Source organism: Cotesia glomerata, linkage group LG1 (genome assembly GCF_020080835.1).
Source record: "Cotesia glomerata isolate CgM1 linkage group LG1, MPM_Cglom_v2.3, whole genome shotgun sequence".
NCBI classification, from domain to species: domain Eukaryota; kingdom Metazoa; phylum Arthropoda; class Insecta; order Hymenoptera; family Braconidae; genus Cotesia; species Cotesia glomerata.
This window is the reverse complement of record NC_058158.1, coordinates 11,578,773-11,606,234: the sequence shown is the minus strand read 5'-3', so window position 1 is coordinate 11,606,234 and position 27,462 is coordinate 11,578,773. Positions and strand designations below refer to the sequence as shown.

The 27,462-nt window shown below is 30.0% G+C and overlaps 2 protein-coding genes across 6 annotated transcripts in view; one reads left to right on the top strand and one right to left on the bottom strand.

The window, feature by feature from the left end:
* Positions 1–17,954, top strand: part of LOC123275308 (zinc finger protein 99-like) — a 50,629-nt gene extending 32,675 nt beyond the window's left edge. For all 3 annotated transcript variants that reach the window (XM_044743337.1, XM_044743338.1, XM_044743336.1), the window contains exons 7-9: positions 12,594–12,791; positions 14,719–14,881; positions 17,017–17,954. In XM_044743337.1, the coding sequence (XP_044599272.1) occupies positions 12,594–12,791; positions 14,719–14,881; positions 17,017–17,247 (592 nt within the window). In that variant the 3' untranslated portion in view covers positions 17,248–17,954. The remainder of the gene's footprint in view (positions 1–12,593; positions 12,792–14,718; positions 14,882–17,016) is intronic.
* The window catches only part of LOC123275307 (protein tiptop), a 198,988-nt gene that overhangs the window by 164,444 nt on the left and 7,082 nt on the right, over positions 1–27,462 (bottom strand). The window lies entirely within an intron of this gene.

Here is a 27,462-nt window from a genome sequence, read left to right as displayed (position 1 = left end):
GAATTTGGTTGCATCCTATTAAAGATAATGTACTTTTGAATCAACATAATGACATATCTTGGATGAAAAGTATTCCCACTGAATGAAGAAACTTTTTCGATCAGTGTAGACATGTTACTACAACGAAACTCAGAGCTAGTCTCATTCTCATTCTCGTTTTATTTAATAGCGACGTCTCTGTGTGATCTCAGGCATCCATATAAATTTAAAAAAGAATTTAACGAACGTAAAAATTCAGTAAAGCACCTACCAGTGTAGAGTGTAGACAGTCGCGGTTTGGCTGCATTTCAGGATAGGAGTCTGCTCGAATAGAATCGAGAGGACAGAATAGAATAGAAAGAGCTGCCTGCCCGTCGTTGTCGCCACCGCGGTGGGTTTCGGACAACCATAGGGTGGATAGAGATCAACGGGGACATCTAATACCCCGAATAGCCAGAGAGAGTGAGCGAGAGAGTAAAGTTTCGAATGTCCACCGACCGCTATATCTCTACGCGTTCTCGACCGCAGCTCTGTTTTATTTTATGAATTGCAATATTTTACGCGACAACTGGACTTGCGGGGCGCCCACCACTAAACTCCAAACGTCTACATGCTTACCGCGTGCCATACCTTTATGGACATATATACATATGCATATACATATATACAGCCAACGTCGCTACAATTGACTACCAAAATAAGAGTAGCGTGACTATGATCTTCGTCGACATATATTATATTAGGGTTATGTGGAATTCCATATACACCCTCCTGTTATCTTTCTTTTTTTTTTTACTCTCGTTTTAAAGACAGTGTAATAATAATAATAATAAAAATAAAACAAACAATATTTTTTTGAAAGCTGATTATTGACGGAAAAATTTTGAAAATAATAAGTAATCGGTTCGCTTCTGTACACTTGACTAATTGACTAATTGGATGAGTCTCAAAGTTATGGAAAACATACTTTAATTTCGTTGATTTTTACTATTTATGATAAAGTTTTATATCATTAAAAAAAAAAAAAAAAAAAAAATATTCAGAAGGATAGTTATTATAAGTGTACTTTTAAAATTTTTTGTGGGAAAGTGGTCCTTCGATACACTACAATCAAAATGGTGGAGAATTGATTAATTAAAAATTTATAAAATTGTATTTAAAATCAAAATTTTATCACAGTGATAAAATATATAGGAAAGTTGACTACAGAAAAAAATTAATTTTTGAGTAGAGAAAAAAATTTTCTTCCTGGAAAATGAAATTTACTTTAACCAATGTAATGTTCTTAAACTAAGAAATTTTTCTTAAAAAGTAAATTTTACTTGATTCAAGTTAATTATTTTTTTTGTGCAGCAAAACACCGTAACTTTTGAAAATTCAACATAGAATTCTTCATAGTCCAAACTCCTGATAATCTAACTAAATAATGAATTTTTTTTTCTTCAATTAAAATTTTACTCAAGTCAAGACTACTTTAATCTTCTTTTTTATTTTCTATATGTCCAAAATTTTAAAGATTTTCTTGTAATTTAAAATTAATTATACGTTATTATATATTCCCAAAAGATTTTTCATAATTTGTACTTCAATTTTTCCCAAAAGACCAATATTTTTTAATCAAACCTAAAATTACTCATTTCAAAAATACTTCCACAAAATTGAATAAACTATTCCTCGTCACAAATAATAAAAAATAAAAATAATAACTACTCAAGAAATTCAATAACTTAATTTTATAAAAATAACTTTAATTTAAAGTATCGATCAAAACAAGCAACATTATTGCACGAAAAAGATATTTCATTTCTCAGTGTAGCACAAGAGCGAAAAGGAAATAATAAGAGCTTGAACGCGAAGAAGATCGGTGTGGGGGCAGGAAGAAGGATCTTATAAGCCAGCTCGGCGATAGGTGTTAACATTTGGTTTATAGCAGTGTTGGAACACAACAAAACCCGCGATGCCGATGCTTTAATACTTATGTCAGCAGCAAACAACAACCAACAACCACCAACCAACGACGGTAAACACTGTGCTAGACTAGCTAGAGCACATTACCGTGTCGTGTATATATGATGGTATAGACTAGACGTACTTACACGAAAGGAGTCGTAATGCTTGCCTCTACTCTTAAATACTAGAATATGACTTGGAGGTTTACAAGCCGCCATGAGCCAGTCTGGCAACACACACATACACATGTGGGATATACAACATACAATATACTTGTTCTTATTCTCTTTCTCATTCTATTTGCGAATGCTTTGTGTGTTATATTCATGTATGGATGTACATACCACGGTATAGCATAACGTTTGTTACTTCTATTCTTTTCTGCGTCCCACCTCCTGACTCATCCTCGTCCTCATCCCCGTTTGCTATTTGCAATTCTGTTGCTCGACCGCATCACGTTGACTCCTCAGCACAACCTTATTCAACTTATTCTCTGTCCTCATATTATATCCGTGCGGTATATATATATATATATATATATATATATATATATATATATATATATATATATATATATATATATATGTATGTATGTATATATCAGCTAGGTACTTTTATACTTATACTGTGCAGTCTTTTATTTTATTGTTATGCAGTGAAGATACTTTTACTACTACAACACCGCGTTTCACGGTTAGTCCGCCAGCACCATACAACATTTATTGTTCTTAACTTTTTCCCTAAACGCTCGTTTATTTATTTATAAATGCTCCTCTTCAACACCGCTCTTAATATATACGTTTCGTTTTATAATGCTATACTGTCCGCCGCGAGCCCATTTAACCGCATGCTAAGGTATCAACGGGAAACGTTAACGATCTTGGTTCACGGTGAAAACAATATTTTTTATTGCTGCCGTTAAAGAGGCCCAATCGCTGCATATGTTTGGTATTAAGGATTTGATGATTGTGAAAATTGATTTTTTTATGGGGGTGGTAATAACAATATTTACCGATCAAATGAGGTTACCCACCGGGAAAGAAATTTATACATAATCATAATCGTTGATCATGGTTAATAAAATGTAATTGTGTGTATGTTGCCGTGTATCTTAATCCAAGAGAAAAAAATTAGGAAAACGGTTGACCCTAAAGGCCATCCCTGCAACTTCCCGCTGATTCCGTTAATACATGGCCATTTTTTTTGAGCTCTTCGAGCTGAAAAATACAATCTGTGTGTTATCTTGAGCTCTCCGAGCTCAAAACGATACCTTTTCTATGCTTTTGAGCTCTTGAGCTCAAAAGTCTGATGCTTGCCGTAAGATGGACGGTGTGGCTTAATGTATATAGAATAAGCGAAAGGAAATTTAGTATAGACCGGATAGCTCAAATGGTAGAGTAGCCGACATGTCTTCGGAAGGTTCTGGGTTCGAATCCCAGTCCGAGCTATCTAATAATTTTTTCTCGCATATTCTATAAACTCACATTAAGATGATCCTCTCCACATTCCTTTCTCAATCCTTTCCTACCAATATCCTGTTACGTAAATGTGGAATGCTTCACGTAATAATTACCGTAACTCCTATTCTTTCCCGCTTCACAGCATTATTTATATTTGTACTGATAGAAGTTTCATAGAACACTATTTTTTGAATTTTCAAACCGCAATAACTTTTGAATGAATGAACCGATTTTTACGTGGTTGGCAGCATTCTACGCAGTTTTTTAAGCCTCATAAAGAATTTCTAAGTTTCAATTGGTCAAACTAGAAATTTTGGAGTAACTCCGAAAAAACACTTTTTTCGGTTTTCTTTCGTTCACAATATCTCTCGAACGAATCAACCGATTTTGACCGGATTGGCGGCGATCGACGTGGTTTTTCAAGGTTGAGAGCTGATTAGTTTTTGGAATCGATCGGTGGAGCCGTTTGAAAGTTATTCCAAAAAAACCACTTCTGAAAAATTTTTTTTCTTATTTTTTTTTAGATTTCCCCAAATTTCTCAAAATCTATCCGGTCCGAATCGGTCCGTATCGGTCCGAATCGGTTTAAATTATCAGGAAATCTAAGTTTGGCGAAGCCCTTTCGAATGGCACCAATCGCGATGAAATCGGTTCAACCGTTCAAAAGTTATAAGAGGTTTACATACTTACACACACACACACACACACACACACACACACACACACACACACACACACACACACACACTCACACATACATACAGACATAGTTACACCCTCACGGGAATAGCCAGGAAGCTTTCTAGGACCTCAAAACGTCGAGATCTGATGAAAACTCGATTTTCGAAAAACGGGGTAAAACCAATAACTTTCCGATTTTTGAAAATTTTTCAATTTTCTTAGCGGGAAGTTAAAAATTCTTTAGCGAAGTATATATATGTACACGGAAGAAAAGGTTTCTTTAGAGCAAATAATTTTTTGGAAAACAAGTTGTTATGGAGCAAAGAGAAATTTTCTTGAAACAAAAGAATTTTTCTGGATTACTGTACTTTAATTCAGCCAAAAATTTTTCGTTTTTCTTAACATTTTATTGAGTCAAAAAATTAGGAAAACGGTTGACCTTGAAGGTCATCCCTGCAACTCCCCGCCGATTCTATACCTAAACGCTTGAAATTGCACTTATGACGTTTTAGAGCTCTTCGAGCTCATAAATACAATTGTGTATTATTTTGAGCTCTCCAAGCTCAAAAAATAGCTTTCGTATACTTTTGAGCTCTTCGAGCTCAAAAGTTTGATAGGAGTTTGATAAAACACTATTTTTTAATTTTCAAATCGCAATAACTTCTGAATGAATAAACCGATTTTCACGCGGTTGGTGGCATTCGACGCAGTTTTTTAAGCTTCATTCAAAATCTTTAAGTTTTTATTGACAGAGTGAAAGACTTCGGAGTAATTCCGAAAAAAAACTTTTTTTGGTTTTCTTTCGTCAACGATAACTCACGAACGAATCAACCGATTTTGACCGGACTGGCGGCGATCGACGTGGTTTTTTGATGTTGAGAGCTGATTATTTTTGGAATTTATCGGTAAAGCCGTTTAAAAGTTATTCCAAAAACCACTTTAAAAAATTTTTTGTAGTTTTTTTGCGATTTCTCAAAATCTACCGGTCCGAATCTTTCCAAAGTATATACAAAATCTAAGTTTGGTCAAGCCCTTTCGAATGGCACGAACCGCGATCAAATCGGTCAAGCCGTTCAACAGTTATAAGAGGTTTACATACATCCCCACACACACACACACACACACACACACACACACACACACACATAGTGACAACATCGCGGGGGTAGTCAGGGAAGCTTCCTAGGACCTCAAAACGTCGAGATTCGATGAAAACGCGATTTTCGTAAAACGGGGTGAAAACAATAACTTCCCGATTTTTGAAAATCTTCGATTTTCTTAGCGGGAAGTTAAAAATTAGTTCTCCAATGAAGAATTTTTCTTTTAGTGTGGATTGAGATGAGCCAAAAATTCGCTTTTTAAAATTTTTTTTTACTGACACTGAAAATATCGTTTATTGTGCATTAAAAAAAAAATTTGAAAAAGCGGAAAATTTTCAGTCAAAATCTTACACTCGTCAAAATAAATCAAAGTTCAAAAAATTTAATTCTCTATAAAAAAAAGTTCATACTAAATCATGTAGAACTGATAGTTTACGCGATAATTGTGATTTCTGTAGAAAAAATTGTTTTTGTCCAAAAAGTATACTCAGAATAAATTCGGAAAAAAAAAATTATTTTAATTTTAAACTTTGATTCAATTTGACAATTCTAAAATGTTGACTAATAATTTTTCTCTTTAGCGCAGATAATTTTTAATGTATACGCACAGAGAAAAAGTATTCTTCTAAATAAAATAAATATTCTTGACTCAAAAAAATAATTTCAAAAACAACAATGATCTTGATTAAACTAAAATTTTCTTGACTCGAAGAAAAATTAATTCTTAGTTAATTAAAAAAATTTTATATCTTTCTCCGAATTTTCTTGATTCAAGTAAACCTTTTTTTGTATAATTAAATGTTTAAAAATGTTTTTTCTAACTTATTGTGAGCATACTTATAGACAAAAATTACAATTGTTTTTACTAAAATTTTAGTTATCTCTGAAACTATTAATACTACATAACTTATTATAAGATGTGAAGATAAGAATGTGTATCTAATTTGAAAATAGTAGTCCTTTATTGGAGAAAAATTTTCTGTTTATACTTGAATTGTAATTATTTGATTGAAGACTTAATTCAAACTAAATATTTTGAGTGAAATTTTGAAGAAAACATTTCTTTGAATCAAGTAGTTACTTTTCGTCGTAGTATGTCTATAAATAAAACAAACTCTGTTCGGCTGATATCAGAATAGATGAAAGTATAAGTATATATCGCTATACCGGTGACATGTTTATCGCAAATGATCCTAGGGCAATAGACCGGGTGGAGCAGGATAGCACAGGCCCAGCCAAGTTGTTAGAGAAAGCCCCAATTTATGCCGAAGGTTATCATGGGAGCCCTCTCAAGCAATTGAGCTCACGTTATAATATTGTTGTTTATTTGAAACCTCAAATACAAGCCGTTAACTACCCTCTAGACTCGATTCTCTCCCTATCCGGGCCCTCCCCTCTCTAATCTTCTTGATGTGCCTCTCTTAATGTATATATACATACAGTTGTGTAGTTGTATAGTTATATATGTACATCGATCTACTCTGGTCTATCTCTCTCTATCTATATTTATGTGAGTGTGTAGGCAGCTCTGATTGGCCTTGGTTAATTCGCACTCCCGCAGACTCGGTCACGTATCGCGTTGATAATATGACCGAGGTTGCACGCGACCTCTTCAAATAATGTGTCACGTGAGTTGATCTAGAATAATCGTGTCATGTCTCCGAGCTAGATAGAGTTTAACTTTTGTGTTGATTAATCATCGTAAGGCACTTTGCTTATATGGGATTATAAATAAATAAAAAAATGTAGAAGAGTAACTGAGAATTTTGGAGATCTTGCTTTTTTGAACTGTTTTTTGAATGGTCAAAATTGAATTTCAACATTAAAAAGTAAACTTTAAAAAATTAGAATATATAAAAAAAAATTGCTAAATTTTAGAAAATTGAAAAATATTTTTGTAGTTTACTTTAAATTTAAACTACCACTCTTTAATACGTAAAATAATTGATTAAAGATAATTTTTTAAAAATTTGAATTGTAAAACTTTGCAAAATTCGTAAAAAAAAAAAAAATTTTTTTAAGATAAACAATAACATTCAGTCAATTTTTGTTAAAATTAAAGATATTAAAAAAAACGTTTTATCTTCAAAAAGTTATACACAGAAAAAAGAGGTTTATTTTAACCAAAAAAATTTTCCGGAAAAGTTATTTTGGAGTAGAGAAATTTTCTTGAGTCAACACATTTCCATTGAACAATCTCAAAATAATTATAATTTTTTTTATCATTCAATTTATTTTTATATTCAGTGGACAAATTTTTTTTTCATCGCTATTATTGCACTGAGAAAACAATTCATTTAAATGAAATGAGGCTCGTTAACTATAAATAAATCTCTTATTTAAATATCACCAGAAATATTTATTTGATACAAATAAATTTATTTATTTGAGACAAAGTTATAGTATATTTGAATGAAATCCAGATTTGTTTATAGTTTACAAATATTTCTTTGGTGCTAACAATCTTATATTTCAACCAAATCATATTTGTTAACTATAAATAAATGGTATGTTTGAATATATACTCAAAGCAAAGATTTTCAATTTTAGGTTAGGAAAATTGTAAAAGTGGTCATATCGAACGTTTGGGGTAAAATGGGCACTTCTTTTGGAATTATTAATTATACTGAGATTAACAATGACAATAAAGTTAGCCGACACCTAAAAATTTTTAGAATTTTTTTCATGAAAAAAATTTTACAAAAAAATTTTTTTTTTAATTTTATTTGTAAAAAATTCGAAAAACTGTAAGTGCAATTAAAAAAAAATATTATTTAGTTATAATTTAACACATTAAGCAAAATGAAAAAATAAAAAATGTCGACTAACTTTATTATTATAAATTAACAGACATCTGTAAATTTTTTCGAGTTTTATAACAATAAAATTATTATGAAAAAATTTTAATTAAAAAATTTCACATGTTAAAATTAATAAAAATTATAAGTGAAAATTTTTAGAAGCATTTTTTTATTGTAATTAAGATCAATAGATAAATTGATATTATAATAAAATAAATATAAAAGAAACAGTGGTTGGTCACAAAAAAAGTCAAATGTAAACAATACTCTTACATTCAAAAATAGCGACACCAAGCGTAATTTACTTGAAGCGAGATTAGTTAATAGTTAACAAATCTTTATTTGAATGAAATAAATGAGTCGATTCAATTAAATAAACCAAAACGAAGTAGTATTTGATTTAAAGTAATATATATTTAAATAAAAGAAATTTGTTAACATTAAATAAATATTTTTGATTCATTTCAAATAAATCTGGGCATTTGAGTCAAACAAACCGTTTTCTCAGTGTGGATAATATTAATCATAGAATAAATCTAAACTCAATGAAGATATTTTTCTTACTACAGAATCGCACTTTTTTAGACTCTCCATGAGATACAAACATAATTAACAACACACAAAAAATCAAAGAAATAAAATATGACAAGAATTTAAATCAAATTTACTATGTTAAAAATATTAGTATTCACGGTAATCATCAATGACGTTTAACTGCACAAAAAAAAACTTCTTGCACCAAGAAAATTTTAAGGAAGACAAAAGTTATTTTGGAACAAGAAGAAATTTTCAATCTTCCTTAATATTGTCTTGAGCCAAGAAAATTTACGCTCCAGTCAAGAATTTTTTTTTTCAGTGTGCTAATATTTCAGTCATACTTAAATTTTTGTACATTGATAATTATCTTCTTATTTCCCAGAGCGCCTGAAAAATTGTTAGTATAACAAGAAAGATCGCGAGTAAAAATAAAATAATTTAGAATTATGATCTACCCTAGATCCTCTGATTTTTACGAAAAATCTAAATTTTAATAAGTACATCTCTACTATGCTATTCATGATCCGATTTTATAGAAAGTATTTGATTTATTTCCTCTGTTTTTTTGACCCTTTTAATTTTAATGAAGATAATTACCAAACAAATGAGAGTATGGATAACACGCTGAGATGAGGTGATAAAGTTTGTCTCTTAAGATATTAAATATTTAGCCCAGCAAGAAGCAAGGAGCAAGAAGTAGTATAACTACTAAGCGTATGAACACGGTGGATAATCAATGTGTGTATTATCAGGGGGCATAGCAGATATATGGGATATAAGGATTAGCCGGAGACTGGTTGCTACGAATAAAAAGAAAAAAATAAATAAATATTATTAAATAAATGAGCGGGAAGGATGCCGGAGAGAATGAGGAGGAGGAGAAGGAGGTGAAGAAGGAGGATAAGAATATAACAACAAGACACAGGTGCAGGGAGTATTTATCGAGACGGACAGACAGACCGAGAGAAGAGTGCTCTGTTCAGTTCTCAGTTCTCAGTTCTCAGTTATTCAACGGCTGGACGAAGGTGGGATTGAGTTATGACAGCGTTTGCTCCAGGGGGCCGGCAGACCTAAGCGAGAGCCCATAGCCCATCCACCAAACGAAGAAAAGATATTTCTTATTCTTGTTCTTCTTTATTCAGCTGTCTGTTAATCTACTCTCGGTTGGCTGGTACACTGATCGCGAGGGTTGCAACGCGTTCGCCGAGAAGAAAACGTCGGCCATGCATCACCTTTCGTTCAGTCTGGTCCTGCCTCTTTCGTTCCGCCATCGCCGCCTCCTTCGCCATCATCCGAAGATCCTCCAAAGATGCCCGAGAGCGTGATCAACCGAAGCATCCTTATTGCTGATATCCTATAATCCCACCTTTGAGAACACTGAATCCTCGATGATTCCTCGACCATTCATCCACCCACTCGACATCGGTATCGGGTCAGACTAGCTTTCCTCTTAATCCCATCATTCAACTCGCACCAGATTATAATATCCAGCTCTCTGAATTAGCATGCTCATTATTCATACTCATTACTCGTCTTACCTTGGTCACTTTGTATATATAAATAAGCAAAATTTTCGTCATAACAAAAAATAGAAATATAGAGTGATTTATTTTGTTGATAAAATCATGTTTATTCATGAAATTGTTTTCAGATCTTTTTTTTTTTTCAATTCTATCAATCGTTTTCAGGTTTATTCAATTGAAATACAATGTACAAAAAAAAATGTTGGTTTAGATGCTGTTGCTTATTACTGTCTATTCAAAAATTAATCTTGAATGATGAAGTTGATCACTTGAACACCAATCATTGATAGATTGATAAAAGTGTTAATTTTTTGAGTTTTATTTATAGAAAATAAAATATATTATATGATTAGATGAACACTTAGAAAAAAATCCACTTAATTCAAGAAAAAAAAAATTTGAATCAAGAAAATCATTTTGAAGAATTTCATTGCCTTGAAGCAATCGGAAATAGTTTTAATCAAGTGAAATTACTTAAACCAACAGAATTTTTCTAGTTTTTCTTTTTTTTTATTCACTGAAAAAAAATAACTTTATTCAACAGTAAATTCTTGAGTCATGAATATCATTATGAAGAGTTTAATCATTTTAAATCAAGTATAAAAATCTTAAACTAAAAAATTTTTCTTGGTTTAAGAAAATTTTTGACTAAGCAATTTTCTTGCTTAATTCAAGGCTGTTAAACTCACAAAGTTTCCTTTTCCTTATTTATCAAAATAATTTTATTATCAGTGATAAATAAACATCAAAAATAATCTTTTTAAAGGATTTACTTTCTTATCAAAATAGTCAAGAAATTTATCGCTTACAAATCGATTCAATTTATTCGATTAATTTTTGTCATTTTTTTTTTAACTGTTAGAGATTGTATAAAAAATTAATAATTGTTATTAACATCGTATATAGTTATTATTTAATTATAATCATAATGATACTCAGATTAACATGTAAAATCGATTGATTAATTCATAAAATAATTAAATCTCAATTATTGCAACAAAATAACCTTGCTAATTTTCATAATTAAATTTCATTACAAAAAAAATCACTCCGTATTCTCGCCTTTCGTCATATACAATCCCAAAAAAAATTTTTTTTCGTACATACAGATAAATAATAAAAACGTGACACCTCCCGAGTGGCCTTGACCTTCGCCTCGAGCAGTACTCACCAGTTCATCGAACGATTCTCCTCGGCGAGATATAAAAATATAAAAATATATATATAAATCCATCCGTAGCTATCCGATGAATGCTAAATGTTGAATGTTGAATGGCTTGTCTCGAATTGATTCGGACTTTCTCAAATCTTCCTACGACATTCCAATAAATCCCGATATTCAATGACACTAACTCCGATGAGAGATGAGAGAGTTGAGCTATTAAGAGGCAATCAGAGGAGTAACGGTCGAGAGTGGAATCAATCGGTCTATACTCGGAGATGAATTGGAAAAAAAGTAAAGATATTACAAAAATAAATACGGGAAATGAACAAGATAAAGAGTAAGAATCAGAATAAGAAAAATATATTTAGCCAGAGAAGAAGAAGAGGATGAAGATGAAGAAGAAGGAGGTGGAGGTGAAGGAGAGGAATCAGAAATCGCGTCGCTGTAGAGCGGACTATATCGGAGAACGAGCGAACCGACAACCCAAGGACCAACCGACCAGCCATAAATACCTCACCGCGTTCAGCCAATTAAAACAAATCATTTTAATGCGCAACCTTTTTAATTAATGCCCAAGCTCGCTCTCATCCTTCCCTTGAGGTTCGCTTCGGCCTATACTCCTCTCACTACACATTTATATCTATATACATTACTAATATAATATACATGCCCATTTTACTCTAATACCGGGCCGAGTATCGAAGTAAAGCTCACACACCTCATCGTAGATCCTGATCGCATGTCCCTCCCCGAAACCAGACCAAGACCAAGACCAATAAGACCCAAAAGTATTACGGATTATGAATTACATTATTGCCCACCCTCTCATGATAAGCACCGGGTTTTAATTGCACATATCGGCTGGGGCTGGAGCTCTGAGATGAATGAAGACTCAAGGTTGGTCAATCATTCATCAGTTTACATAAATCTTCCCCTGACAGGACAGTATACTTGATAATTCTATACTGTAATATGGTCGGCTGTTATAGAGAATGTCTGATGTTGAAATATAGAATCCTCTGGATTTATGACCAAAAATTAAAAGAAAAAAATATTTTATCTTATACAAAGAAAAGTCATCGGGAATCAGGAGTTGTCTTGTGAAAGAACGGTTGTTATTGATTTATAGATTTATTTCTGGTTCTCGGAGACGAGAGAGCCGATTTTATCGCGGAGATTAAATTAAAAAAATTAAGCTTCCATTAGAGTGTATAGACGTGACACCGGTGATGGAGTTGAATTTATACTACTGACCGCATCATCATCATCATCATCATCATCATCGTCCAATATCATAAAAATATTTTTTTTAAATTACTATTTTATTCATTAATTAAAATTTTTATCCGGCGTATTATTTTTATGTCCATAATACCTCTGATTTATTGCATTTACAGAAATAATTTGAGACAACATATGCTTCGGCATGTCGGAAAGGAATACAAGTGCGAGGTTTTGGGTTGTCCGACTGTTCTCAGAAATGAAGCTGAGCTTAGGACTCATAAGGCACTAGTACATGCTCCGGAATCGGTGGAACGCAAGTTTAAATGCAACGAGTGCTCTTATTCTTCTAAAACTAAATCCCAACTTCGACGGTAAGGCTATTGATAATTTTATTATTTGATTTTTTATTATGTTGTATTAAATACTAAATCATCTTTTTATTGATTTGTGGTCATTCTTGATCTTTTGATAAAAAATTTTTGGGAATTTTAACTTTTTGAATTAATAATTTGAAATTTATGGATTAAAAATTAAGTAAAGTTGACATTGAATAATTTTCAGTCATGAATTTTGACTCCGGTTTAAATAGATATAATAATTATGAGAAATTATTATTGTCACAGGTATAAAGCTGTTATAAATGAATTCTATGAACATTATAAATGGAATTGAATTATATTCGATAAAAAATTATTATAACGTAAAAATCTCTATAGTATAATCTTCAAAGCCTTAATCCTCTATAATTTTAACAAATAATTTGAAAATTGGCCGTCAACAGAAGCAAAAAAGTTCTTGTTTTATGAAATTTTTTACTTCTTTCTAAACAAACGGAAATTTTTATTTGAACTCTTTTTTATTAAGTATTAAATCCCCTGAAAAAAGGAATATTTACCTTTCTAACAGGTTTTTCTACAAAAACCTCTCTAACTTCACCCCTCGGTATCGAGATTTCAATTGTATCACAAATATTTTATATTGCATTTCATATAGAAAATTAAAACGTAACAATGTGAAAACAATTTCATTTTTAAAATAATTAACAATTTTTTAAACAAAATTTCATCCGTCTAAAAAATTAGATTACGTTTATTTCGATATCAATTCTGAGGAGAAGAAATTTTACTAGCTCAGATATTCTTGAACGAAAAAAGTATTTAAAAAAACCAAAATCATCTTAAACAAAGTAAAATTTTTTTTTTAATTTAAGAAATTTTCTTTTCTTTTTAGAATCTGTCTAAATATTTTACTATTTCGAATTTTTCATTTTTGTACATCAATTATTAATATAATAATATTTACGGAAAGGCATATTATACGATGTTAACATCATCATTTCAACAAGAACTTTATTAAATGAAATATCTTAATATTGGTTCATTTTTGTTAAAATATTCTTTCTTTAGACTTATACAGAAAGATATGTATACATTCAACATAAGGTAAAAGCCCCAATAGATGATCATGTACCAGTATATGATCACTCCATGTATTTGTATACCTATATTTGTGAATATAGATATACAAATACATAGAGTGATCATATACTGGTACGTGATCATCTATTGGGGCTTTTACCTTATATAAAAACATTTAAAAAATATATATCCATGCACACATCTCATATGTATTTTTGCTGAAAACGTATTTGAATAATTTTGTAAATGCATCAAATATGGAAATCATATTTATGTTTATAAATATTGGATATATCCTTTCTTATATAAAAAAAAACTTGGAAATTTTTCAAAAATTGATAAGAGATAATGATCTATGAACTAATAGATTCAACATATATAAAAATATGTATAGTTTTCATCCATAATTCATGTAAAAAATTACATATCGACGGTCTAATTAGCAATTTGTCTAACTCCTTATTTTTTAGAGGGTATTTTTTAACATTTTGGTGTAGCAATAATCCAATTATAAATTATTTAAATGATTCAAACCTAAATATTATATCTCTATTAGATATTAATGATATTAAATGGTTTTTTAAAGTGATAATAAATTTTGAACTAATTGTTTTTTTAATATAAATAGAAGATTCTCTAAAATGGAGTTAGACAATTTGCTAATTAGAACGTTGATGTAAGTGAAGATACAAATTTTTTTATATATTTGCCTGTGTGTCTTTATACATGTTAATCATATATATTTTTTCCGTAAGGAATTTGTTTAAAAAAATGTATAAATAATGAAAATATTAATAGAAAAATATTTACAAAAATCTGAAATTTCCAAAACTCTTAAGGCCGGTAGATAAAAAATAACAAAATTAATGAAATTTTTCAGACATTACACTCGGCATCAAAGCCCGGACACAAAACTGAAGTGTCCAAAGGAAGATTGCAAATTTATAACCCGACTACACTCGCATCTGAAGCGTCACATACGAGTGCATACAGGAGCTAAGCCTTACAAGTGTCCTCACTGTCCGTACGCAAGCAATAATATCGTAAGTAAATGGAGGCGCAATAAATAATTAGACGTGGGTCGGTGGTCGGTTAAGCAGTCGACTATATTCCAATAAAATATAGTATAATATAATGTAATATAATTTAACTAAAATCTTTTTTATTTAAAATTCTTGTCACTATCCGTGGACGTTATTTCACGCTGGCTCCTTGCACACCTCGTCCTTGCTCCCTCGAGCTCCGCTGCCCGCCATCAGACAACTTGGTGGCGTAAATTAAGCAAGGTACACCTTAATGTTTGGACCTTGCCGCCGCCACGATAAGATAACGAGTTAATTGTGCTCACTGAATGCCCACACACGCATGTCGTCCAACAGTCATAGCAAGCCGGTATGCTAATGTCCTTTTTCAACCACCTTATATTTATTATATATTTATACATATATAACCAGAATAACATATACCCACACCGGTCATCTCTCTCCGACATACACCAGGGGTTTCACTCTTTTTTTCTCTTTTTGATAGCGACATAAACTCATTCCAGTGACTCTCACCGAGCACTAAACAGACCCCTTACTCTGTAAATCATCCTTTTAGTATTAATATTTAATCCAATCCAACCAACTAACGAGTGATCAAGGACCTCAATTCTATAATGTTGATCAAACATTATTATAGGAATAAAGCAGTCATTTTCAAAAATTTAGTGAAAAAATTTTTTTGTAATTCCAACCACAGTAGTAAGAATTAATCCTCACTCACACTATACTAGTGCATTTAAAATAATAGCTATTTCTCAATAGTTAATATTAACATCAAGATTTTTATTTAAAACTTTCAATTTTTTGTCTCTAAACTTTTTCTCATTTTTAAACAAATTTTTTTCTCTATTTTTTCTTTCAAATCTCAGAACAATAACATTTTTTTATCATTTGAATATTTTTTTAATTGTTTTAAAGTAATTTTTTTTTTCATTGTGAAAATTTGTTACTTTAAATGATCTTTCAACGATTCAAGTTTAAAATTATTAAAAAAATTATTTTCCGAGGAACCATGTTCTTTTTGTACTATTAGAATGTTCTAAAAAATTTTTTTCTAGAACTTATAAAATAAATTTTTATTGCGATAGAATTTTTGGAAAAGTTTATTATTTTAAATAACATTCAAATCTAAAAAGATGAAAAAAGTTTTTTTTCATAAAATTTTCCATCTAAAATTACTACTTAATTTGCAATTAGTCATTCAATAGCTATTTCAAATATACTATGCCAACATCAATATAAAAAATACACACTCATCCCGTCGAAAAAAAAAAAAATTTGAACTAATTTTTAGCAATATTAACCCCCTATCTTATGCCAAATGAAACATATTTGTCGAAGCACATTTATACATTTTTTAAAACAAAAGTACATTCATTAACAGTTGATAAATATTTAATAGTAATTAAAAATTATTCATTGAAAATTAATTCATTATATTTAATAAACGATTTCTTAACTATTAATAAATGTTTGTTAATTGTGAATAAATATTTATTAACTGTTAATAAATTACATTGTATAAATATTTGTCAATTATTAATAAATATTTATCAACTTTTGATGAATTACATTTCATAAATGATGTATTAATCGTTAATAAATATTTTCTAAATCATCTAATGATAAAAAATCATTTATTAACAGTTAATAAAGTTTATTAAAAATTAACAAATCATTCTCTCAGTTTATATAAAGTAACTATCCATTACTTTAATCGCTAAATTAATACTTTTGCCTAGAAAAAAGAAATTGACTTAAAATTCATAATATGCAGTAACTTTTCAATAATAAAATTACACGTTCTGTTTGTTTAGCATCAAGTTAAATAATAAACTCCTGGAACCCCGGTAGAGCATATAACTGACAACAAAACGTGGTTGCTGCGTCGACGAGTTTACACGCGCCACCTTTCTTGTTTCCTTCCTTCCTTCCTTCTTCCTTCCTACGGCGTTGTTATGATTTACCACGGATGGTTACACGCTTTTTGTCCTATCTACACGCATCTAAGCCGCCCTCCTTCTCTGCGCTCAGATAATACGCTCGCGTGTCTCAATAAGTCAGATAAATGCCGTGTATTTTTTTTTTCGCCGTTTTTAATTAAAAAAAATTTTTAATTAAACTATTTTCAGGAAAATTTGAGGAAACACATCCTGTCAACGCGACTTCATCCAGGGAAGACTATTTATGAGTGTGAGAAATGCAAAATCAAGGGATCGGATATTTATGTGACCAATTTTTCAAAGGAACTACGCGCTCATTTAGTCAGTGAACACTCTGAAGAATTTCCTACAGCCGGGCATGCCAACAGTTACGTTGCTGGAATTTTTGCCGGTGATGGACACTCAGAACAACCTGAATAACTCAAAAAATACCGCTGTTATAAATCCACAGTAATTTTAAATTCCTCAATAATATTTAATTTTAATTACAATTTTAATGATTATTATCTGTGTCTTTTTTTTATTTTTTTTAGTGGTCGTCATCATGATGACGATGACCATTTAAAACATTTATATTTATATTTATTTATGTATTCATGAAATACTGCTCAGAGTTATGTCGACAGTTATTTTATTATACATAATTTGAATGTTGTATTGATGATGTGGACCCTGATATATTGAAAATGAAAATGGCATTAATGTCACACGATTTACGTTTAGCTGTGTTGTATAAACTGTAAACAAGATACCCAAGAGTTTATGACAGTAGTCACGAGCTGAGGTCGGTGAGTGGTCGGCAAAGGTCGTATCAGTATATATACAGTATATTATATTGTATATTATATAGGAGTATTCAGTTTAGAGCCAGATGGATCCATAACAATGTCAGCATATAGGCCGCTTTCGTTCTTTCGGTAGACCCTAGACCTACCTGACTCTCAACTCCAGAGATATAGGTATCGTAACCATCAGTACCATCAACGGCTTTTTTTTTTTAGTAGATTTCATAAAAATCTAACTATTGCATTGGTCCTCATGACGGAACTTTTAAAAAATTTTGCTATTTTTCGACTATACTCGTCGAGCTGAGTCGGAAAATGCATATGGTTCAAAAGTTTATATATGTATGTATGTATGTATGTATGTATATATATATATATAGATAGATAAATAGACAGATAGATAGATAGATATATTATTTATTTGACCATGAGATCGTAATCCCTTGTGGCCATACATAAGAGAAAATTACATTTTTTACATTGGTTTAATACATAGTATTAATTTTAGTACAAATATAGAATATAAATTTAAGTTACATTAAATTAAATTAATTTTAATCCGTTCAGATCAGAAACAACTACATAGTATCTTAATTAATCGATTCTAGACTATGAAAATAGTTGAATGCAGCGCTACGAAATTCATTAAAAGTATCAAGATTTGTAAGATTTACTGGTAATGTGTTCCAAACGCGTATTGCTGATACTATAAATGACTTATCATAAAAAGCAAGATGGCTAGCTGGAAGCCTTAAATAATCTTGTCGTACATCTCCTCTGCGCAACATCGGTTGCAGAAAAATTAATTCATTACGGAATATCAGTTAGCCAGGTTTCCGAAATTGCAATAACATCAAAGGAATGCGTTCTAAAAAATTCTTTAAATTCGGCAAAGTGGCTATGTAATGATTGCGCATTAAGGTGGCAAAGATGTAATTCCTTAGAAATATATATATATATATATATATATATATATATATATATATATATATATATATATATATATATATATATATATATATATATATATCGGATATAACGCGGCTTGTCACGGCGATAGGGTCGCCAATTTACAACGGATCTCTACCAAACTCATCATACTTATTCTACAAATAAATACCAAAGTCAAGTTCGAAGATGAGCTTAATCGGTCAAGTAATTTAGAAATACCAGGATTTCAAAATTTTGAAAACCATAAAAATTCATATTTCTTCACTTTCTTACTCGAATAACTTATGAATGGGATAACTTATTGAAATTCTGTAAAATGAATCTGAAAGCTCTTTAAATAAGCTTCAATTTGAGTACCATATCATATGTGTAGTCGTAAAATTTTTTAGAAATGCCAGGATTTAAAAAAAGTTTGGAAAATCCAAAAGTGCACGCCTCATAACGCTCATTCATTTTTTAAGAAAAAATAAATTGTGTAACTGATAAAAAAAAAGAAAATTATAATTAAGTAATTTCTTACAGAGTATTTTTTTTTTTTAAATATCAGCGCCCTTTTTTCTTGTTATATGCGTACGCAGTCTAAAAAAATCTAGCTTTATCAAGTGGCGCCATAGTTTTCACGTGACAAATAAGAAAAATTCGTTTGTCTTTGTACGGTTATATCGTAATAAATTTTAATAAAAATTCAGTTTAAAAAAAAAATACGTAAACTAGGCTACTGATATGAAATACGGACCCAGTTCATCGCATTCGTAAACTAATAAAAAAGGTCCGGTCTTGAAATATCAATTTGTTCGGGAGTAATCATTGGTACATCCAAAATGGGGTGACATCCGGACGTCCACGTAAAATTTTTTTCAAAACATTTTTTTTTCAAAATAGCTACATGAAATGATTTTAGAAAGTAAAAGATGGTTTGATTTAAGTGTTTTCTCCGTGTACATCTACTTATATTATTGTATAAGTGTAATATGGTTGTGATATAGACATTTAAAGATCACATAATTGCTTGACCTTGACGAGTCGAGTATAAAGCACAACCTCACGCGCTTCGCGCTATGAGGCGTGCAATTTTCAAAATTATAAAAATTCATATTTTTTCACATTTTAACCCGAACTACTTCGGAATGGGATAACTTATTTAATCTCTGTAAATTGCATCTGAAAGCTTTTTAAATAAGCTTCAATTTGAGTACCATATCATATGTGTAGTCTTAAAATTATGTCCTATTCCGCTATGCCAATTATGAAATTTGCTATTGCACTGGTTTTAAAATTTTTCCGTCGATATATATTTTTGTCGGTTGCATAGAAGTTAAAAACCCTAGTTTTGTATACAATCCTCGTTATATTTTTTTTCTATTCATGATGAAATCTACTTCCATTTCGGCTGCTGGATGGTCTTTTTTTGTTTATGGCCTCAGGGATATACTCAATGTAAAAGCGGCACAATAATGAAAAATTTAATACAATTTCTATTTACACGATTCGATAATTATGATTTTTTGTTTAATTCAAAGTATTTAAATAGTTGGTACTGAGTTATAACAAGAAAACTTAAGTTTTTAACATGAAAAACGCGATTTTCGACTATATTTAGAGAATAGATACAACACTGTCGCCATCCTTCGAAAATTTTAAGAAAACTCAGTCGATAAATAAAATTGCTAATAAAGGAAATAATGTAGACGCTAAATTACATTTATCCAAAGAAAAAACTATTTTGATTCAATAAACAATTTTTAAGAAGAAAAAGAAAGATCGATCGAATGAAATGGTCATTTTTGAACCGATGTTTTTTTTTATTTTTATCGAATCTTTACACAAGTGATGAATTTATTAAAACATAATAAATGAATTCAAGTTAGAAATAGTGTAATATTTTTATGATAACAATTTAAGAAACATTTTTTAATTGAAAAAAGAAATTTTTTGATTCAATAAAAATTTCACTGTTAATATTTAAAATTTAATAGAATAATTTTTATTTTAAGTAAGTTACTTGCTTTAAAAAATATTTCCTTTAATTTAGATGTAAAAAATTCTTAAAATAATTTTGATAATCAAAATACCAAGTATTGTGATTATCAGAATATAAGTCAGTTCAAGACCTATACTCTGCGCAGTAAACTATAATATATGCTCTGTCACTGCCATCGACGTTTTAACACTAACAGTTAGTTTATTTGATTTATGCACTAGTAAAAATAGATTTCAACTATTATTTATTATATTAGCTTGAAAAAAATTTATTATTACACTTTTAATTTTAATTTTAATTTGTTTTGTTAGCTTTATAAGTCAATTGATTTGTGCCAGTAAAGTGAGGTTATAAACATCTAATAGTCTGTTACATTGGTATACTGATAATCAGTATACCTAGGTATTGTGAAAATCAGTATACTTACTAGAATTCAAATTTGCGCGCGCAAGCGCGCGCCTCATATTTATGGTCATGATATATTTATGTGTAGTTTATGTATATTATATTCACTTTCAACCAATCAGAATGAGAATAAATATTTTCAACCAATCACATCACGAATAAATTGGTTTCACATACATTTCATCTCAATTTTATTATGGGACTAGAATTTGAATTTGCGCGCGCCTGACTGTAGCATTTGCATATATTTTCATGCTTATGATATATTCGACCAATCACGTTACGAATAGTTTGATGCCACATACATTTCATCTCAATTTTATATTAGGAATTTTATATTAGGATTGTGATAATCAAAATACCACGTATTCTTAGTAGCACAATACCAAGTATTCTGATTATCAAAAAAAAATATCCTTAGTAGCAAAATACTTTTTTCTCAGTACAGACAATTCGAATAAAAGACATCAAGGTTATTTGACATATACACAAATGAACAACCCTGAATATAGAAAAGCTTTACAAATAAACATCTCTAATTATGGACATGAAAATTCGGAAATCTCTCAATATGGACATCTCTCATTAAAGAAAACCAAAAAAAAAGAAAATACAATTAAGTTAAAGATAATTCAAAATTAAGTTAAAGTGATTGATAAAAAAAAAATCGTTTTTATGTGAATAAGTGTGGGGATCAGATAAAAACAATTGTTCAAGGGTTATAAACTCTGCACCAAGACATCTTCAGAGAACTTTGCTGAAAAATTAATTTTTATTAATCATAAGTAATGTATGATTTTTTAATTTTTAGGTAGATTTTTTAGAAATCTATCTATTGAACTGGTCTTCATGAATTTTATCATAGTATCACGAAAGAAAAGTTTAACATAAATAACTCTCGTCATTAACCCTAGTCATGAGCGATGAACGCTGCATTAACCGCGTACTCCTACGACCTGGACAATTTGAGCGACGACGAGATGGTAGGCGACTTGTCTCAATCATCAAATTCAGTGCATCATCAAAACGGATCATCGCGTATCGGCGCAAGGGAAATTACAACCGCGCAATTAGCCGCAACCCTAGCACGTGCCGGTGCTGATACTCAATCGGCACCAGCCCCCTCAAAAATCTACCTAAAAATTAAAAAATTGTACATTACCTATGATTAATAAAAATTAATTTTTCAGCAAAGTTCTCTGAAGATGTCTTGGTGCAGAGTTTATAACCCTTGAACAATTATTTTTATCTGATCCCCACACTTATTCACATAAAAACGATTTTTTTTATCAATCACTTTAACTTAATTTTGAATTATCTTTAACTTAATTGTATTTTCTTTTTTTTTGGTTTTCTTTAATGAGAGATGTCCATATTGAGAGATTTCCGAATTTTCATGTCCATAATTAGAGATGTTCATTTGTAAAGCTTTTCTATATTCAGAGTTGTTCATTCATGTATATGTCAAATAACCTTGATGTCTTTTATTCGAATTGTCTGAATTTAGGTTTGTCATCATTTTTTAATTTCCTTTGTATCTTCTGTTTATATTTCCATTTTAAAAAAATTTAAATTGCTTTAATGGACTATTTTTGAATTTTAGGCCTTTTCAATTTTAATTTTGTATGATAATATGATCTAATAACTTAGTAAATGTCTTTATATTGAGCTATAGTTATTTGATATTGTTTATTTTTAAGACTGTAATTATGAGGAGACTAATATTTTATTTATTTTCTTTTAATTGAAACATCAAATTTATTTGAAATATTTTATTTGTATAGTTTTTAATATTCAAATTATTTCTCTGGTGATTTACCTTATAGGAATTTTTCATCTTTAATTATGTTTATGTGTAGTAATTTTTATTTGGATAAATTTCTATAATTATGTTTGTTTGAGCTTAAAATTATTTATTTTATGTGAATTTTCTTCCTAGTTTCGTATATTTTTTTTATTTTCTCAACATATCAATTGAAATTTTTAGTGAGAGATGTCCAAATTGAGAATTTTTTATTTTACCCAAATCATTGCCAACCGTTACAAATCAATGACGACGACTGTATATATATATATATATATATATATATATATATATATATATATATATATATATATATATATATATATATATATATATATATATATATATATATATATAAACTTTTGAACCATATGCATTTTCCGACTCAGCTCGACGAGTATAGTCGAGAAATAGCAAAATTTTTAAAAAGTTCCGTTAAAAAAATTTTTTACTTAGTAATATTTATTAATCAACCCAAAAAAAAAATTTGGTACTAATTATTTCTCTAAAAAGTAACCGCTGATTTTACAATTTGAATAAATTTAAAATAATTTAAAAATGATGAAATTGATTTTTAGATTTTGAGGCAAGAGTAAAGCATATATAGCCTTCGAGCTTGGCTCTAAAGGCATGCAAAATTGTAAGGACAAACCCGGTGATCGGCTCGGGGTCTATACAGAGTGTGTCGAATGTCGAGTGTGAAGGATAATTTATCGACTAATTAACGAGGATGTCCTTCATTACCAGAGTTGAGTCTTTGTTTTCTTTGTTTAGTCTTTCCTTGTTATTCAACTCAATACCTTGATCGCTACTCTCTGTTAATTTCGCCGAGACCTGGGTGATGTTATTTAGCGCCCGAATATTTACGAGCGTTGGACACTACTCCTGTACCTATTATCTTTGTCTCTTTTCTTCGAGAGTTATATCTTTGACTCATTCATCGACAAAGCGTCATGGAATTTCCGGCGACACACTCACTGGATAACCGGTAAATCATTCTTTATTTAATTTCAGGCATTAAAATAAACTGCTAATTAAATTAATAGATATTTAAGACCTTGGAGGAGACGGTGTGAGGATAATAAAAATATAATAAGCTCGTCGTCACCCTAGTTGATTTGATTACTCAGAACTCCTGGCTCCTAGCTCCTGATATGGTATGGTATAGTAGACTCAGGACGTCTTCTGGGTTTATACTACTGGAAGAACCGAGTTTGGGTAAATTCAACGGATTTAATTCCGGCAATTACACCTGGAAATTTCTCCCAGAAGACTGCGGCTCCCGACGACGGCCTCGTTCGCTGCGGTATCGTAAATACCAACCACCAAGACTGAGGGTGAGAATTAACCGCGAGGGTTGATATGTCGCGGTTACTTTGTATGCATTAATGGCTTGCGTCAGCCTAAAAAGACAACTATCACTAATTTAACAGAGTTTATTGTTAAGCATGCTAACGGGGATATATTATTTTTTAGTTAATAATTTTATTTTTGTACGTTAGCATGAGATTTAATAAATACTTACGTATTTAAATTTTGCAAAAATTTAACTTTAAAAATTTATATTTGTGAAATTCATGACATAAGAAATGAATAATAAGATTGTGAAAGATAATTTTTTAATAATTATTACAATTTAAATTTTAAAGTCAACAATTTAAGGTAAAAAAAGATTCAGATTTTTAATAATTACAAAAAATCATAAATTTTGAAAATTAGAAAACTAAATTATTACTTAAACTTTTTGAAAAATTTTTTAAGATTTCTGATTAAGTATATCAAAGGAAGTGTAAGTGAAAAAAATTAATTAATAATAAATTTAATATACTTAATATTAGTTCTTTTTAATTTTAATGTATATTTGTGTTTTTCTCAAATATTTTAATTGAAATTTAATTCAGTTGGATGAAAATTATAATCTGAATAAGTGTATAAATAAAAATATAATTTTTAATTTAAAATATTTTCTATACGCTTTAATTGACGTCGCTAGAGAATAAATTACAAAAGTCTTAGCCGATATTTAAATAGAAAAAATCTTGAATGTTTCAAAAAGTTTGATTACAATAAAAACGAGATTAACTACATCAATTCCATTTCTTAATATGTTATTTAAAATGAACTATTTCCAAAAATAAATAATTTGGAAAAAAATTATTTTTTTAATAATTTTAGAAATTAATTTGTTATTTAAAGAAAGTTTTTCAGAGTCATAGATTTATTATTTTTGTTTGATTGAATCGTTGAACCCTAAGGTCATGAATTTTTAGACAAATCATTGCAGTTCATTTTATCGATCCTAAAACATCTGATACATCTACTTGATAGTTCCATCAATTGCAGAAAAATTCAATATTTTTGAAAAAATATATGAGCTACCCCATCGATTTTAAGGAACCTATTTATACACTAAGAAAAAAAAATACTTTTATTAAGAAAATTTTCTTGATACAAGAATTTATATTCTTGAAAATTTTCAAGAATATATATTCTTAGCTCAAGAAACTGTTAAATTGATTAAAATAATTTTTACTTAATCTAAATAAAGCTATTCTTTTGTTTATTTATTATCCAAAGATAAATATTTGTTCTTCTCTTAAGAAATTAGTAATTAATTATAATAGAATACTTGATCGTCAGCGAGTTTCTTGAACCAAGGAATTGTTAATTGAGTAAAAGTATTTTTTTTTCTCAGTGTATCAGTAAAGATCTTCTGAATTTTTAAATTAGTAAAAAACTAATAAAAAAAAAAAAAATTATAGACTTACTAAATTTATAGTAGATTGATTTAAGAACTACCAATTTTGATATAGTTTTCATACTCACTATTTCAATAAGTTATAAAATTTCACTACTTTAATTTTAGAGCGCACGCTTTAGGTTTCTGATAGTTTTTTCCACGTTTCTTATACATTCAAACCATTCTTAAGTTTTAACTCCAACATTTTCTATCTCCATTTTATATTTTGACTCCGCTTAATCCTAAAACGACTAATAAAATTAATAAAACAAATAAAACTTGTGGGAAATAGAAGAGCCCGGATCTGAGGGGCTGTGGGGATTGATGAGCACCACCTTTAATGCCGTTTGTATGTAGCGGCGCACGTAAGCGCCTCGCCTTACAGTAATTAGCTCAACAAACGCGCCACCCTGTCTCATCAATTGCTACCCTACGCTCAGAGCCTCCTTTTCTTATCTCTTGCCTCGGTCTCACTGCAATGAGTCGCAATAGTGTGTTCCTCTGAGTGTGTATCATCCTCTTTCTCTCTCTTGTTCTTAGGAGCCCAGTGTGTATCTTGAATTAAACATTCGATGCCTCCTGTCTTGTCGGCGTGCACTTGGCCGGAATGCAAATATATAAATACACTTAACTGCACCCCCTCCTCCCTCCCACCTCCCACCTTATCCAAATCCACCTTCTCCACCTTATTCCAGCTTGTCCACCTTAGCTTCTCTGCACTGCCTTACTTGCTTTACTCCCTGGTCCCTCTGCTCTTATTCGGGCGGACTGCTTAGCTGGGCTGTACTTATCCTCATGCTGGACGACATACGTTATACCTTCTTCCTACTACTTCCTTCGAGCTTGGAGCTTCGAGCCAGTGCAAGCCGACAGTATTTCTTAAACCCGGTGTTATCCACTGGACTTGTACTTATGCTGGTATGCGCTTTCCGTCGAATTAAGGGACACTAATACCATCATACAATACACTTATACTTGCTACACGCTTAATATAAATAACAAAGCTATGTAATATATTATTATAACAACTGAGTATATTAGAGGTGTCGTTTTTCAAGTGACTCGATTAGTAGTTTCTCTATATACTTCTATCTTACACCTTTTACACAGTGAAAATTTTTGGAAAAAGTAAAAAAAATTCTTGTTTTAGAAAAATCTGCACAAAACTCATATTGAATTAATGTCATTATTCGCGCCCATATATAACATTACAAATTTTTTTCTAAACTGATAAAAAAGTTAACCTGAGACAAGAGAAAAAATCTTTAACCAAGAAAATCATTTTGAAGAGTTAAACTATTTTGAATCAAGTAAAAAAAATTTTCTATTAAAAAATTATTTTTTTTGTTCAAATAAATTTTATACGAAAAAAAGAATAATTGAATAATTATGCAGTTTATGGTGTAGATTTTAATAGATAAAAATCAATATTCATAATTTTATTTTATAGAAATGTTGTTTGAAACTGTAATTTTACAATTTTAAAATGTACTGCTCACAGAATTTATAAAAATTCAATTTAAAGTTGTGATTTCTCCATTTTTTTGCAAGGGACACTCAACTGTTACAATTTACATTCTAAGCTGTAAAAAATCAACTATGGATTTTATTTAAAAATTTTTCTTCGTTATTCAAGATTATCAAACTTTAAAAAATTATATTCTTGGTTTAAGAAGTTTTCTGTTCTGATTGAGAAAAACTCTTTATTTTTGATCCAAGAAAAAAAATTAATTTAAATACAACCGGCCGTCTGTTTATTCAATAGTTTTAGTTTTTTTATTCAAAAGTGAATTTCTTGAATTAAGAAAATTGAGTTTTTGGAAAAAAGTGAATTTTGAAGAATTTTTTTTCTCAAGTCAAGTACTTGATATTATTTTTTTCTTTATCTTATATAGACATGTGTTATATATGAATCGACAATCATCCCTGTTTAAAACTGGATTTTTCGTTTTCCATGTTTCTGCCCACC